This window comes from Melanerpes formicivorus, unplaced genomic scaffold (genome assembly GCF_026170545.1).
Source record: "Melanerpes formicivorus ecotype bairdi unplaced genomic scaffold, bMelFor1.0.p_v2 SCAF_21, whole genome shotgun sequence".
In the NCBI taxonomy this organism is placed as follows: domain Eukaryota; kingdom Metazoa; phylum Chordata; class Aves; order Piciformes; family Picidae; genus Melanerpes; species Melanerpes formicivorus.
Genome location: NW_027142373.1, coordinates 9217254 through 9233408, shown reverse-complemented (window position 1 = coordinate 9233408; position 16155 = coordinate 9217254). Strand labels below are relative to the sequence as shown.

Below are 16155 nucleotides of genomic sequence, written 5' to 3'. Positions count from 1 at the left end.
ATCAGCTGCCAGCAGCTGGCTCATGGGAATGTGTCACAGTGCTGCAGACTCTTTGCTGCCACATTTCTAAGGCTGCCTCACTGCCCAGAAGCAATGGGCAGTGCACAGAGCTCCTGGCAGCCAGGAAGGGACTTCACCCTGCTGTGACCACGGTGCTGAGCTGCTCACTGGGCAGGTTACTGGGGCACCATGTCCAGGACTGGAGCAGTGCCCAGCACTGGCAGCTCCAGTACCGTGCTGGAGAACATTGCTGCTGGCTTCCTCGACAGCCACTGTCCCCTCTGAACCATGACAGCTGAGCACTGAGCTGCAGGAAGACATCAAGAGACAGCACAGGCTGTTCCTGAAGTTTGCAAAGTGTCTACCTGAAGCACATCTCAGTGCTGCAGCAGAGCCCTGGCCAGCAGAGGAGCACTGGGCAGGTGGGGTCTGGACCTTCTTTTCTCCAGGCCAAACAACCCCAGTCCCTCAGCCACTCCTCGCCAGCCCTGTCCTCCAGACCTTTCACCAGCTCCATTGCCCCTTTTCTGGACACATTCCAGCAATGTTCTTGGAGTGAGGGGCCCAAAACTGAACCCAGTATTTGAGGTCCCCATGGTCCAGTATGCATAGCTCAGGGGATGTGAGGCTTTTGTGTAGGACTCAGCCACGAGTGTCCCCATCTCTGAGTGCCCACAAAGAGCCTGTCCTTGGAGGAAGCAGAGGCTTTGATTTGATTTATATATATATATTTAATAACACCCAAGCCAAGCTGGCTGGCCAAGCCCTCACTGAGGAACACAGTATTGAGGCACATCCTTGTGGGCACAAAGGGCTGCAGTGGAAAACAAGTCACCACTTCCATCCTCCCCTGGTTTCTTCCCTCCCTCGCAGTCCCCCCCGCTCTGCTTTCCCTGCTGTCAGTGGACATAAGCTAATGGGAAGGAGATATTCATGCAAAGGGCCTTTGGAAATATTCATTGCTCATCTCTTAACAAGATTACCCCTGAAATCCTTCCTCCATTGCTCTGAGGGGGATTGAAAGCCTCGCAGGCTCTTGGTAACCATAGCAGCAGAGATGTGAAAGCCAAGGGGAGACAACTGATGTGAAAAATCACTGGGGCTGTGCAGACAGGCTGGGAGCCACTGCAGCACCCAGGCAGGAGAGCTTCTCATCTCCAGCACCTTTCTTTGTCTCACCCAGCCAGGGCTGGCCTTTTGCCCCAGCCAGACCATGTAGGACACAGCCACTCTCTGCAGAAAAGACTCAGACTGCAGACAGCAGCACTGCTGGAGACCTCCATGGCTGGTGGTGGTGCTGCTTGGTGTTTCCCAGTGTCTCCAGCAGCTTGGGGCCCTTTCCCTGAAGGGTGCTGGTGGTTTGAAACTAGAGCAGGGTAGGTTTAGATTGGACATTTGGAAGAAGTTCTTTACTATGAGGGTGGTGGAACACTGGAACAGGTTGCCCAGAGAAGCTGTGGATGCCTCATCCCTGGAAGTGTTTAGGACCAGGCTGCGATGAGGCTTTGAGCGACTTGCTGTAGTGGAAGGTGTCCCTGCCCATGGCAAAGGGGTTGGAGCTGGAAGATCTTGAAGGTCCCTTCCAACTCAGGCCACTCTATGATTCTACAAATAACAGGGAAGGTTCAGAGCCAGGATGGAGTGTTTGGAGCTCAGGGTCCCCATTCTCTCCTGCCATGGGTTCCTCCTTCACCCTGGGTGCCACTTCTGTACCTGTGAGAGACGCTGGGTGCTGGGGGGTTTGAACAAATCTCTATTTTGAGGCCCTTTTTTTTTTTATTGGGAAAATAACAGCAGTGAGGGCATGACACAGGCCTCCAGCACCTCCCAAGAGCTGGCTGAGCCCTATGGAGCTTCCCTAGTGCCAACTGGGAGGTGCCCCAGGGACCCCTGTTCACCTCCTCTCTGGAAGACCCCTGTTGCTGTGACTATCAAAGAACAAAGAACCACTAATGACATTCTTTTGTTAATAGAAAGAAATCGGCTTGGGCTTTAAGCAGCTTTCAAAACTGGGGTGAGAGGACTTGCCGTGCCCTGTTTCCTCACCATCTTTGGTTTTCCACTGACACTGATTCCACAGCAGCACCAAAATACAGTCCCCACCTCATTCACATGCCTGAACCTGGCACCTTCTCTGCATCCACTCCTCCTCCTGGTTTTTGACTCACCAAAGCCCAGTGCCCATGTCATCACATCATGTCCTCAGCAACTTCTGACTCCTGTGCCTCAGTCCTTAGCATTATCAATGCTTGTAACTACTTAAAGCAGGGGTGTCAGGAGGATGGGGCCAGTCTCCTTTCAGTGCTGCCCAGTGACAGGATGAGAGGTAACAGGAACAAAGCTGAACACAGCAGTTCCATCTAAACACCAGGAGGAACTTCTTTACTTTGAGGGTGGTGGAGCACTAGAGCAGGCTTCCCAGAGAAGTGGTGGAGTCTCCACCTCTGGAGTCATCCAAAACCAGCCATGCTGCTGTCCTGTGCGACCTGCTCTAGGTGAACCTGCAGCGGATGTTGGGCTAGATGATCTCTTTCAGTCCCTATCAGTGTGTGTGTGCAGGATCACCTATGGCAACCAGCACCAGAACAAGAGGACACAGCCTCAAGCTGTGGCAGGAGAAGTTTAGGCTGGAGGTGAGGAGAAAGTTCTTCCCAGAGAGAGTTGTTAGCCACTGGAATGTGCTGCCCAGGGAGGTGGTGGAGTCCCCATCCCTGGAGGTGTTCAAGAGGGGATTGGACGTGGCACTTGGTGCCACACTTTGGTAGTCATGAGGTGTTGGGTGACAGGTTGGACTTGATGACCTTTGAGGTCTTTTCCAACCTTGCTGATTCTATGATTCTATGGGCTCTCCTCATGGCACAGTAAGACTCTCCAGAAAGAGCTTCATGTTGGTGAGGTCCATCACCAGATGATGCAAAACCTCATGGGGGGCCATGGTGTACTGAGTATTTCTGACTATCAGTCCCATTTCTAGACCTGTTTGGGACCCAACCTTCCTCCTCTCCCAGGGCAGGCCAAGCTGTGGGCAGGACTATGTTTGCCCTGGTGCCACTTACTGGTTTCCTGATGATAAAGTCAGATAGGGAAGGCTTTTAGAATGGCTAAAATGCAGTGAGAATTGGGAGGCAGGAATAAGTCTTGAGAAAAGGGCTTTTGAAACCAGCAGACTGTGCTATGGAAGGAAACCCAACTGCATTCAAACCACCAGAGCAAGTCCAAAGCCAGTGAAAAATCCCACCCAGGCACATGGCTAGGACAAAAAGCTCTCTGTGACTTTTGAGCAAGTTCCTTTTGTGTTTGCACTTTGTACAAAGCAGCCTCTCACCTCCAGCAGGGGATTGTGAAAGTGACTTCTGAGGAAACAAACCCAGAAGGGACAACTTGCACCTCTATGAGCAAGCCTGCCTCCAGAGGTGATGCCCATCCATGCAGAGCTGAGGACCAACACACCCCCACCCCCCACCCCCCTCTGTCCCATAACTCACCCACCCGTTCCAGGTCACTGTTTTGCTGTAGCTGGGTCCCAGCCAGCATTCCTACCTACAACTGCTTGGCATCTGCTCCTGGAGATCACCATGCATTGTTCTCTGGGAGATTTTTACTTTCCCCTCAGGTTACATATCTCACAAAATCAGAGAACAACTGACAGCTGAATGTGGAGGTTATGGCACATGGGTTTTGTGTTTTCCTCCTCGTGGAGGAAATGGGCAGGCTGGCAGCAACCTCATCTGCAAACAGGACCCCAGCCCCAGAGAAGTGCAAACAGAAACAGAATCACAGAATCAGCCAGGTTGGAAGAGACCTCCAAGGTCATCAAGTCCAATTGCTCACCCGACCCTAACTAATCAACTAGACCGTGGCACTGAGTGCCTCACCCAGGCTTTTGGTAAACACCTCTAGGGATGTTGAGCCCACCACCTCCCTGGGCAGCACATTCCCATGGGCAATCTCTCTTTCTGGGAGGAACTTTCTAAGATCAAGCCTAAGCTTCCCCCTGCACAGCCTGAGACTGTGTCCTCTTGTTCTGGTGCTGGTTGCCTGGCAGAAGAGATCAACTCCCACCTGGCTACAACCACCCTTCGGGTAGATGTAGACAGCAATAAGGTCTCCCCCGAGCCTCCTCTTTTCCAGGCTAAACACCCCCAGCCCCCTCAGCCTCTCCTCACAAGGCTTGTACTCCTAACCCCTACCCAGCTTTGTTGCCCTGCAGGTGATGCCAGCCAGCCCCTGCCATGTCCAGCCACCAAGCACTCAACGGGTGGGGAAACCCCCAGTGACCTCCTGTGCTGCCAGCAAGCCCATCCAAGAAGAAGAGGTTAATCTGCAGGGAGGGGGGAAAGGGCTGCTGGCTGCCCGGGGCTGCAGGCGGAGGTGAGCAGTGCAGGCGCAACGCCTAACGCAGCGCAGTGCTCTGCAGGGCTGTCCAGCGCTGCGCTCTGCGGATTGGTCCAAGCACCCTGCTCTCCTCCCCCCACCCTGCCTTCCCTCCCTCCCTCAGCACCCTCAACCCACGCAGATTGGACAGCCTGGTGCCACATGGCAGGGAGAAGCCAGGATAAAAAGATGAGAGGGTGTTGGAAGCTGCAGCATCGGCCACAGAGCAGCCAGGAGAAGTTTGCGAAGAGGTTGCCACCACAGCGCACTGGTGGCACTGAGGCGGTGCAGGCACACAGGGGACTGCAGCCAGCCAGGGACTGCCGTTGGGGTGAGCACCAGTGAGGGAGCAGCCCGTGCCAGCCAGCCCAGCCATGTCCCCAGTGGTGAAAGAGAAGAACCACGTAAGGTTGGTCTTCTTGGGCGCAGCTGGCGTGGGCAAGACCGCCCTCATCCGCCGCTTCCTGCTGGACACCTTTGAGCCCAAGCACCGGCGCACGGTGGAGGAGCTGCACAGCAAGGAGTACGAAGTGAGCGGCGCCACGCTCAAGGTGGAGATCCTGGACACCAGTGGCAGCTACTCCTTCCCAGCCATGAGGAAGCTCTCGATCCAGAACAGCGACGCCTTCGCCCTGGTCTACGCCGTAGACGACGCAGAGTCCTTCGAGAGCGTCAAGAGCCTGCGGGAGGAGATCCTGGAGGTGAAGGAGGACAAATTCCCTCCCATCGTGGTGGTCGGCAACAAGGCAGAGAGCGGCGGCGAGCGGCAGGTGCCGGCCGAGGACGCTCTGTCGCTGGTGGAGCTGGACTGGAACAGTCGCTTCGTCGAGACATCAGCCAAGGACAACGAGAACGTCCTGGAGGTCTTCAGGGAGCTGCTGCAGCAAGCCAACCTGCCCAGCAGGCTCAGCCCAGCGCTCTGCAAGAGGAGGGAGACGTTGCCCAAGGAGCAGACGCTGAGGCCTCCCATGAACAAGACCAACAGCTGCTCGGTGTGCTGAGTCGGACACCCCAGAGCTGGGAGGAAGGCACCGGCACCAGCAGCACCGGCTGGAAACTCAGGTGGGCTGGGCGGGGAGAGGCACTGCCTTGGCCAATACCAACCCTGCTGCCTGCCATCCCTTCCCTCCTCTTCCCCACCCAGCCCACCAGGACAGGTGAGAGTTGGAGATGACAAAGGAGGAGGAACTTGGAAGGGATGCTGGTGGCTGGAAGGGCATAGGGAGAGTGTGAGCTCCCAGAAAGGCAGGAGGCATACCTGGGAAACCGCTGCTGGGCAGCCTGCGTGGTGCCTCCACGCCGGGGGGGAGCTCATGGGCAGCCAGGCATGCCAGGGAAGGTGGGCAAACCACTGGTCTCCAGCTGCAGAGTGCACCAGAAGGCAGAGGTGGGCACCTGTCCAGCTGCAGTGTACCCACTGGTGCCGCTCTCCTGGGTCTCCTTCAGGTCCTGCATCACCTCTCCCCGAGCGCCTGCACGTCCAACCTCCCGGCATGGCTTCGTCTCCTGCGGCAGATCCAGAGTCCAAAGCAGTGCTGGGTTTGTACCCTGGCGTAGAGCATGCGGCCGGGCAGTGTGTGCAGCTCTTTGGTTCTCCCTTTTCTCCTTCTTGGTGGTTTTTTTTTTAAGCATACCCAATAAACACACTGTGGAGCTGGAGCGTGTCTGGGTTTCTTTCTCCTCTCCTTCTGGTCTCAGTGTTCTAAGCCCTGAGCCCTTAACACTTGCCTTTGCTTTCCCTGCTCCCTCCACGCCCTGTCCTGCTCTGGAGGAGCATCCCCAGGTCCCTGGCAGGCTCAGGACATTTGGGATTAGGATTTTCCTGACCATTTAACCACTGAAGTTTTCCCCTAGCACTGAGTAACAAAAAATAAAGCAGCTCTTCTCATCTCACACAGCACAACAGCCAAAGGCACTCAAAGGCAGCTGAGCACCAAACCAAAACCACAAACACATTAAGAGGAGGCACCAGAGGCACCAGGGAGGGGAGCACATCAGGGCAGTGTTTGCTGTGCTTTAGCTCACCCTGCACTGATTTACTCTCCCCCGGCACAGCCCAGCCCTGCTGTGAAGACCATTTCACCCGCTCAGCAGCCACATAAAGACACAAAGACAGCCATCAAAGCTTGGTGGAGGAAAGAAGTGTCCCACCCTGGCCCAGACCCCAGGGACTCTCCATCTCTGGAGTCACTCAAAACCCGCTTGGAGAACATCCTGTGCAACCTGCTCCAGGTGAACCTGCTCTAACGGGGGGGGATGACTTGAGGGTCCCCTCCAGCCCCTACCATTCTGTGATTCTGTGAGGCAAGCACTTTGGGGGTGCCCAGCTTACAGAAGCCCAGCCCCACAGCACGGTGTACCCAGCTGGGCAGGCTGACACAGGATTGCACCCAGTGAGCCCAGCTATTTCCTGACCCCAGCAGAAGGGGAGAAAGTGGTGTCAGGGAGACCCTACTCCCCTCATGGGCATCCCTCATTGGGACACCCTGCTGCCATCTCCCTGTGGGCACTGAAGCAAGGGCAGTGACTCTGGGCAGGCAAAGCCCTCCTCCTGGGGCCCAGTGCAGGGTGGGGGGGCAGGCAGTGGGGAGGGCAGGGAGGCTGTGGCAGGACCCAGTGCTTCCAGGTGGATTGGGTGCCCTTCATCACTCTTGGCTCCACATACCTGGTGCCACCATTGGGATGTTCCATGAAGGCTCCTTGGGGACATATGGAGCTGCTGTCAGAGCCTTTCCCTGGGCAAAATGCTGCTCCTGTCCTGAGGGAACAAAGCACAAAAGCAGTTCACCTTCAGCAGATCACCCAATGTGGTGGGACCCTGCCTGCAGCAGGGATGGCTGTGATGGGTGCAGCCACAGGGGCTGCTGCATCATCTGGGTCACTGTGCCATGGCCAGATGGGGATGGGGCCAGCCCTGCCCACACTTGGCCCTGGCCAGAGATGACCTGGCCATGGTGAGGCACCTCCCAGTTGGCAGGACCCACTGGCTCCACCTCTGTGACTGACCTCTGGCTAATCAGGCAGCCCCAGAGGAGTTCCACACCTTGCAGAAATGGGGGTTTGGGTTCAGAGCAGGGGGTTGCTGGAATCGGGAGCACCAGGGCTTTCTGGTTCAGTGTTAAGCCAAAAGCAGAAGAGAAACTCTTTGCAGTGTAGCATGAGGAAGCTGGGGTGAGCAAGGCTGCCTGCCGGCCCCACCGTGCACAGCACTGCTGCTCTGGATCCCTGCTGTGGACTGCAAACAGATCCTTTCAGCTGGGGTGTCCCAGTGGCCTCGCCAGGCTCAGGCTTACTGAGCCCCCCCGGCAGCTGTGGCTCCCTGTGCCCCACTCGTCCCTTCCCTGCCCGGACTAGTAGCACCCAGGGGCTTCAGGACCCCCCACTCCCAGCCAACCCCAGCCCAAGACCTGCGAGGTACAGCAGCCATTGGTGCAGGGATGTTGGATGTGCATAGATGCAGAGACTGAGACGCTGGAGCTGCAGATCAAGATGCTGGAGGTAGAGGAGCTGCAGACCAAGACAATGGAGCTGCAGGAGCTGCAAACCACGATGGTGGGGGTGGAGAAGCTGCAGGGACCACGATGCTGGAGGCGCAGATCGAGATGCTGGAGCTGCGAGAGCTGCAGACCAGGATGTTGGAGGCGCAGGAGATGCAGCCCAAGATGCTAAACGTGCAGAAGCTGCAAACCAGGACGTTGGAGGTGCACGAGCTGCAAACCACGATGCTGGAGCTGCAGGAACCCTCTGGAAGGCCCCACCTCCAGGTGCCCCAGCAATGAGTGGAGCCATTGGAGGAGTTCCCCCTCCAGCAAATGCCACCCGCCCAATGCCTGCCTGCCTTATACAGCCCCTCCCGCAGCTCCCGGCTCGGCCAGCGGGCGGGGTCCCGACCGCCCCCCCAGCCCTGCTGCCCCTCGGCTCCAGAGCCCTGCTTTGGGGCTTGGGTTTGCAATGCTCCTGTGGAATCCTGGTGCATGGATCACAGAGAGCATCGCGCGGGGACATGGGGGTTAGGAAGCTATGGACGTGCTGCAATATGGTGTGGAAGGTGGGGGTAGGAAACTGCAGACGTGCTGGGAAGCTTTGGGCATGCTGGGATGTGATATGGCTGTTGGGCTTAGCAAGCATTTGCCATGCAGGACAAGAGCCTTTTAGATGTCTTCTCTGGCAAGACAAGGGAGAGAGCCAGGAGCTTGTGCCCACCATGGCTGGCTGCAGGCAGGCTGCAGAGCAGCTGCAACAGCAAACTGCAAATAAAGCAGTGGTGAGAGCCCCTGGTGTGTGTCCCACAGGAATGATCTGTGCTGGATACAGCACTATGTGAGCCAAATACACTTGGGTGTGTCAGGGCTCCAAGAGTCCTCATGGACAGAACAGGGCAAGAAGGGTCCCCAGAGTGCTCGGAGAGGTTAGAAACAGGCAGATCCTATGTTTCACTGGCTGAGATGTTTGTGCAGCCTGTGTTCAGCCCCTGGGTTAGCAGAGCAAAGCAGCTAAGGGCATTCCCAGGGTATCTGGGTCACAGCAGGGATGGAAAATCCCTGCCAAGGACTAAAACTGGCCTGGTGCCTTCCTGTTCCTCTGCACAGCCTGATGTGGGGAAGCTAAACACCTGCAGCTCGTTTGCTTTCAACAAGTGGCAGCAGGTGAAATGGTTTGTGTCTGCCAGACAGGGCTCCCAGCTTCTCTGCAGCAGGGGCAGCTGGGGCCAGGGGGTGGCAGGAGAGCTGTGACAGACCAAGTCCTGCAGGCAGAGGCTGCCAAGAGCTGTCCCTGCAGACAGCCCCCAGGCACATGCCTGATGAGGGCAGCAAAATTTGCCCTTCCTTTTGCTTCCCCTCTGGGGAGGAAAGAGCAGCTGGGGCAGATGCTTCATGCTGGGGCTTCAGGGGAAAGCCTGGGGAGAGCTGGATCCATCCAAAAGTCCATCCATGTGCACCCACAGCTCAGCTCTGCCCTGAAGCCCTCAGTTGTCCCCAGCAGAGCTGTGGGGACAGAGGAGCTAACTGGATCCATGGACATTTGCAGCCTGGGGCACTTCAGCTTCAGGGAACAGCAGATGAAGGGGCTCTGGACTCTGGGGCTCTGGACTCCAGGGCTCCAAGCCCTCCAGCAGCCCAAGATCCAGCATGTAGAGGGCAGGGTGGCCATGAGCATGGCTCGGGGACAGTCAGGGCCTGTCAGGGTCTGAAGGGCTGTCATCTCCTTTACAGCTGGAGGCTGCTTCAGTGCCACAAGGAACAGGGCTGGGGGAGAAGCCTCAGTCCCCGTGAGCCATGCACAGAGAGCAGGACAGTGCTGTGCCCAGGGTGGCATCCCAGGCAGCAGCAGCACTCACGCTCCCCTCTCTGGGACTGGAGAGGTTTGATCACACTGCTGCTCTGGGTTCATTAGCTGTGCTTTAAGCTTTGGATGGTTGTTCATAGATGGGCTGTCCTGTCCACAGGTGTTGAGGTCCCTGCTGCTGCTTCCCTACACAAGCCATTGCAGTGAACTTGACCTGCAGGACGAAGGGCTGCTCTTTCTATCTCCCAAACATCTTTCCATCACAACTCTTTCCTTTCACTTCCTTCTGCTTCCCCCATCCCCCAGTTGGACCATTTGACTCCAGACTCGCCTCCAGAGCAGATGCTAGCCCTGTCCCCACGCTCACCCATGTCACCCCGGGGGGAAGAAGGACTCCATGTGATCCCTCCTGTTCTGTTCCACATCAAGTGCAGCACATCCTATCAAACCTGGGTGAGATGCTCCTGCTTAATTTGTGTACACAAACAATCAGGGGGAACCCAGGTGCTGCCTGCAAGAGCTGCACACCAGTGACAGCCACACACCAGTGACAACCACACACCAGTGACAGCCACACTGGCCCACGGAGGGGGCATCAGCTGCCACCGTGGGCTGTGCCTAATTGATGTTGGCTGCTGCAGTTTGCTCAGCTCTTGATGGATGTGAGGCTGTGGCACAAACACTTCAGCCAAGGACACTCCATAAGGAAGCAAAACATTTTAAAAGGGAAAGTGGCTCTAGCTGGGTGAGGACCCAATTAACTCTGTTTGTCTTTGGGGCTTTGGCTGAGCCAGGCTCAGCAGCGAGGCAAACAAGCCTGTGCTAAATGCTCTGGAAAGAGCAAACCTGCTGCCCCCACACTACATGAACCCATGAACCCCATTAGGGCTCTCCCAGTTCCATAGCATGGCTGGGATCCAGCTGGCCCCATGATGGGGTGGGCTGTGGGAGCACCCTCAGTGGTGCACCCTCCTGTGGGCTTCAGTCTGATACCTGCACAGATCAGTCATGGTGTCTGCTTTTCTCCCTCCCCTCCAGCTTGCTCCATGCTTGTGGCAAAGCCGGTTCTGCACAGGCCCTGGCAAACACTGCTGCATAGAACCACAGGCTGGTGGGAGCTGGATTTGACCTCGGGAGATCATCCTCCCCACTAAAGCAGGGGCACCCACAGCAGGTTGCCCAGGATCACGGTGTCCAGGTGGGTTTTGAATTGCTCCAAAGACGACTCCACAACCTCTCTGGGCAGCCTGCTTCAGGACTCCAGCACCCTCACAGCAAAGAAGTTTCTCCTGTTTAGACAGAACCTCCTGGATTCCAGTTTGTGCCTGTTGCCCCTTGTCCTGACACCACTGGCAAGAATCTGTCCCCATCCTCTTGCCCCCCAACCTTTAGCTCTTGCTGAGCATTGAACAGATCCCCTTTGGGGCTGCTCTTCTCCAGGCCCAACAGCCCCAGGGCTCTCAGTCTTTCCCCTTCACAGAGATGCTCCAGGTCCCGTCAGCATCCTTATAGCCTCCGCTGTAACCTCCAGCAGTTCCCTGTCACTCTGATCTGGGAAGCTCAAAACTGGACACAGGACTCCATCTGTGGCCTCAGTAGAGCAGAGCAGAGGGACAGGAGAACCTCCCTTGACCTGTTTGCTCCGTGGGTTTGCACAGGTGCAAGACCCTCCCAGGAAGGCAGAGCGCCTCTCAGCAGCACCTAACACAAACTGATCCAAAAAGTCTCTTCCTAACAATGGACTTCTTTAACTTTATGGGTCTATTTTGGGAGAAAAACCTCAACCTCACCTGCTTCTGGACGCACATCGAGTCACGGCTGCACGAAGGTGGTCGAAACCCTTTGCAAACAGTCCTGGCCACGGGCATCGCAGCAGTTCCAACCAAGGAGAGGTCTGGGGGGGCCAGGCAGGTCCGGCTGCCCGGGGCGGTGGTGCAGGGGTCGGCGCCGCTCCCCCAGCCGGGTCGGCGCCGGTCCCCCAGCCAGAGCGGCTCAGAGCGATGTGCTGCCGCCACCTGGTGGACAATCCGGGAATGACAGCCCACGACATTTTGTACCAGGACCTGGTGCCCAGCAAGCGCAGGGAGGACGTGGATCAGAGCAGCTGGGGCTTGGTTTGACGTTATGCAAGAGACTTGAGACTCGCTCGTACCGATGGGTCGGTACGAGCTGTCTGGGTTTTGGGCGGGGTCCAGCTTTTTCTGAGGCGAGATTGCAGTCTGTGGAACCGGGTGTATGAGAGAAAAGTGTCCATCTGCATGCTGGGAAAGCACAGGGACTGGAGAACCAGTCTTGTGAGCAGCAGCTGAAGGAACTAGGGGCATCTAGTCTTGCGGAGACTTGAGGGGAGACCTTCTGGCTCTCCCTGAAAGAAAACTGGAGGGAGGTGGGGTTGCTCTCTTTTCCCAAGGAATCAGTGATAGGACAAGAGGAAATGGCCTCCAGTTGTGCCAGAGGAGGTTTAGTTTGCCAACAGGAAATATTTCTTTACTGAAAGAGGGGTCAAGCTCTGGTAGAAGCTGCCTAGGGCAGCTGCCCACTTGCACCCAGATTACCTCCAACCGAGCCTGCAAAACCTCCAGCACCAGAGCAGATTTCTTTTCCAGCTAGAACAGATTGCAAGGGCTCAGGGATCTGCCTGCTGCAGGACACGAAGGCTTTGCAAAGAGGATTTACAGTGCTTTGCCTTTGAATTGACAGCGCAGCTGACAGGGAAGCAGCCTGCAGAGCGTTGCGTGGTACAAAGGCTTTTTTGAATCAAAAGTCACTGTTGAACCTAAACTACTCTGTAAACATCTAAGTTTGTGCCTTGCTTCGTTCTGGTGCTGAATATCCAGGCAGGAGGATCACAAAAATGATCAGGGGGCTGGAACTCCTCTGCTGTGAGGCCAGGCTGAGAGAATTGGGCTTGTTCAGCTCGGAGAAGGCTCCAGGGAGATCTTCTGGTGGCCTTTTGGTACCTAAAAGAGGCTAATCAGAAAGTTTGGGACAGAGTTTTTAGCGGAGTCAGTTGTGAGAGGACATGGGGTGGTGCTTTGAAATGAAAAGAGGGAGATTCAGACTAGAGAGAAGAAAGAAACTTTATGCTGAGGATATCAGACCCTGGTCCAGGTTTCCCAGAGAGGTGGAGATGCCCCATCCCTGGACCCATTCCAGGTCAGGTTGTTAGGGGCTCTGAGCAACCTGCTCTAGTTGATGTCCTTGACTACAGCAGGGGTTGGACTAAATGACCTTTAAAGGTCCTTCCAACAGAAGCCACTCTATGGGTGTCTGAAAGCCAGCGTAGCTCCCCAAGGCTCTTACTTTAATAAGCCAGGGCTGCCTGGGGAGGCAAGCAAAGAGGAAATGGGGGGGTTGTTCTGCCACAAAGTCATGCCACAGGCAGTGAATGGCAGTACCTTGCCCCACTGAGCCTCAGAAAGGCAGACTGGCTTCTGGTGCTGAAGGAGCTGGGCAGAGTCTGGCTGCTCTGGCCAAGGCAGGGTCACCAGGGTCTCCGAAACTGCAGGAATGGCCAACTCTATGCTCAGCTTCACTCCTGGCAGCTGAGCTTCACTAAAGCCCCAGGACAAGGTGTTTCTCACAGATGCAGGAGCATCCTGGGGCAACAGATCTGGAACTGGTTCCAGCCACGCTCCCATCCAGGTTACTGTGCAAGACATAAATCACAACTGACAGGCAGCAAATGCTTGAGGAGCAGAGCAGAGACAGCTCCACAACATGCAGAAACCATGCAAGAAATACAGGTATCAGAACAAGACAATAGGTTGAACAGAGCTTTAGAACCATCTTACTACAGGATGATTTTTACTTTATGAGGCTATAAAGAAAACCTCCTCTAAAGCACAGCTATCAGGGAACCTTTACTTTTTCCTTTTTATGTTGAGCATTTTAATCTCTTTCAGAAATTAAAGCCACCTGAAAACCAACTCTCCTCTTCTGTTACTCTCTATCCCGTCCCTGGGTTCTGCCCTCACTCCCCAGCTTGTCCTTTCAAACCACTGCATTCTACCTTGGACTCAGATGGGTTGGGGGAAGTGCAGCTCTCCCCACCTTGATCTTTAGGAGCTGTTCAGCCACCCAGGCACCACAAGTAATTGGTGCTGTTGGCCGATTATCTTTCCTCCAATCATACTTCTGAAGTTGTGATCATCCCAGGAAAGAGGGAGCTGAGGGCAGCATGGTTGCCCTTCATTAGCTGTCTCAGAGATTCCGTGCTTGTGCTGAATCTCCACTGAGCACCAGGGTCGTATTCCTAAGTGAATCCCTAGGTATGTCCTGCATTCTATAGGCATATCCCATACAGCTCTGCACTTTTCACCCTGCAGTCTGTTACCTGCATGATCATTACCACCTCTGCCTCCCATCTGGAGGGAGAGGAGGGTTGGGAAGGAGACACGCAAGTGCCAAGGAAAGGCAAAAACTGGGGTCTCACTTGAGATTAGATAAAGTAATGGAAAAGCTGGTTTGTTTTACCCAGCTCCTATGGGGTACAGCCAGTAGCCTGTAATTGCAAACCATGAATGCTGTGGCCAAAGCAAGGAGATCTACTGCGAACAACGCAAAGTCAGCTCCTTTCCAACAGTGTTAGCAACACAGCTCTTTAATCTGCTCCTTCCCCCCTCCCTCCCTCCCCCCTTTTGTTTGTTTGCTTTCAGAATAAATTAGGATAGTGGGCAAAGGATCCAGGAGATAACACCACAGAGAAATTAGAGAGGACTCTGCCAGAATTTTGGAATGCTAAGTCTACTCCCCTGAACAAAATGAACATTTAAAACAATAAACCATTTAATTAACTCAGGACAGACTACTGGCAGCTAGCAGATGGAGGGGTAGGAGGTGGGGGATTTCTCACCAGGAGCCTCACAGCTAGCTGAAGGCAAGCCACCTTTACTAATAATGAGATTTTATTGAAAGCAAAGCAATCTCCCCAGCTCGTTGTGTTTGATAACATTTTAATAACCCTGAAATCATGACTGCACTGGGACCACGTTTTTCATCAGAGAAAATTTACAAGCAACTCGTTTCCAATGCATCTGACAGTAAAAAAAAAACCAACCAAACCAAAGCAAAACAAAACAGAGAAAAGGAAAAAAACAAAACCCAAACACCTGGGGCACACGACAGGACAAAAGTGTCAGATCCATTTCTAATGAGCCATTTGTCATTAGAGAGGAGAGAGAAAAAAAGGGGGCGGGAGCGCGAGGGGGTTTCGAATGGTCAACTCGACTGTCCTTGCACAGGCTTGGATTGGCCATTGGAGGATGGAGTCTGGCAACTTGCAGCAATAGTTAACCTGAGAGATTGGGTGCATCCGCTGGAGGAAGACACCTAGACCCCACTAGAACATGGGCACGTTTAGCAGTCCGTCCTCCCTCAGGAAAGCTACAATGTGGGTGAGTGGTGGAGGTGCCTCTCCCGAATTCCAAGAGCACGCAGCAGGCATTACTGGAAGAGACCCCTGGGGAAGGAGGGAGGGGAGCGGGATGTGAGAGGACAGAAGTTGGCCTGCTCCCAGAGGCGCATAGGTTTCACGGGGACGTTACCACCTTCGAAGCAACGCGAGGACCTGGGTGAAACAGTCCAAGAGACCTGCAGGGAGCTCCCATGGTCCTGTGTGGTCCGTGGGCAGGCCTGTGAGCTCCTTCCAGCTCCTGCTAAGGGCAACATCGCGCGGCACAGACACTTCCAGACATTTACGCAGCTGTCGTTTACCTTGGGGCTTGGCATGGGGAACACCAGGCATCCGAAGAGTTTTACAAAGCAGAGTTCATTTTGAGCTCAAATCTCTGAGTTTTCACAACTCCCCTTCCCTGAAAGTGGGTAGGCAGGACTCGAGCAGAGATTGTACATTCAGCAGCAGCACAGTGACAGGGGGAGCAGGCCCGGTGCTGGCACGACGCAGGAACTCCGACGGACAAAGGTAGCAGCAGTTCGTACACGACGTCAGGAGATGATCCTCCTCCAGGTCACCATGGCAATCTTTGATCTGGTATCACAAGGATGCTCCACACTATAGCTGCCCAGAACCCAAATCCTAAAAGGGTTTTTTTGTTTGTTTGTTTGTTTTTTTCCCAATCATTTCCATTTCCAAACTCTTCCAACTCCAGTAATGGTTTTTCACATATACAGATATCCATATACAGCAAATTGCGGGTTTTTAATTAAGTAATTAAAATGCTCCTTCACATACACAATCATATATTGAATCATCAAGAACAAGAATATATTTCTGGAGCAGAAAAGCAAAAACCAATCTGCTCAGCCAGTGCCACCCACAAACTAGACAAGTCACTAAGAAGAAGTTTGACAGTTTCAGAGCACTTAGGAGAAATCCTCCTGGCCTAGAGAGAGAGAGAGGGGGGAGCCATGCAGGCAAAGTGCTATGGAGGACACAGTAAATGCAATATACAGAGGAACACAAATCGTTCAGAATGGTTCCTTGTAAAGACTGTGGAGCCATAAGGAGAATCCTCCCCATCGGGAGCTCTCTTT

The 16155-nt window shown here is 54.7% G+C and overlaps 1 protein-coding gene across 2 annotated transcripts; it reads left to right on the top strand.

The window, feature by feature from the left end:
• Positions 1-4535: 4535 nt before the first annotated feature.
• Positions 4536-6013, top strand: LOC137447806 (GTP-binding protein Rhes-like). Of its 2 annotated transcripts, none has more exons than XM_068151713.1 (2): positions 4536-5531; positions 5821-6013. In XM_068151713.1, exon 1 carries the CDS (start codon positions 4749-4751, stop codon positions 5373-5375), a length of 627 nt encoding a protein of 208 aa, XP_068007814.1. In that variant the 5' UTR covers positions 4536-4748; the 3' UTR covers positions 5376-5531; positions 5821-6013. The 2 variants fall into 2 exon arrangements, with proteins under 2 accessions (XP_068007814.1, XP_068007813.1); XM_068151712.1 differs by having other exon boundaries at positions 4537-5436.
• Positions 6014-16155: the final 10142 nt, after the last annotated feature.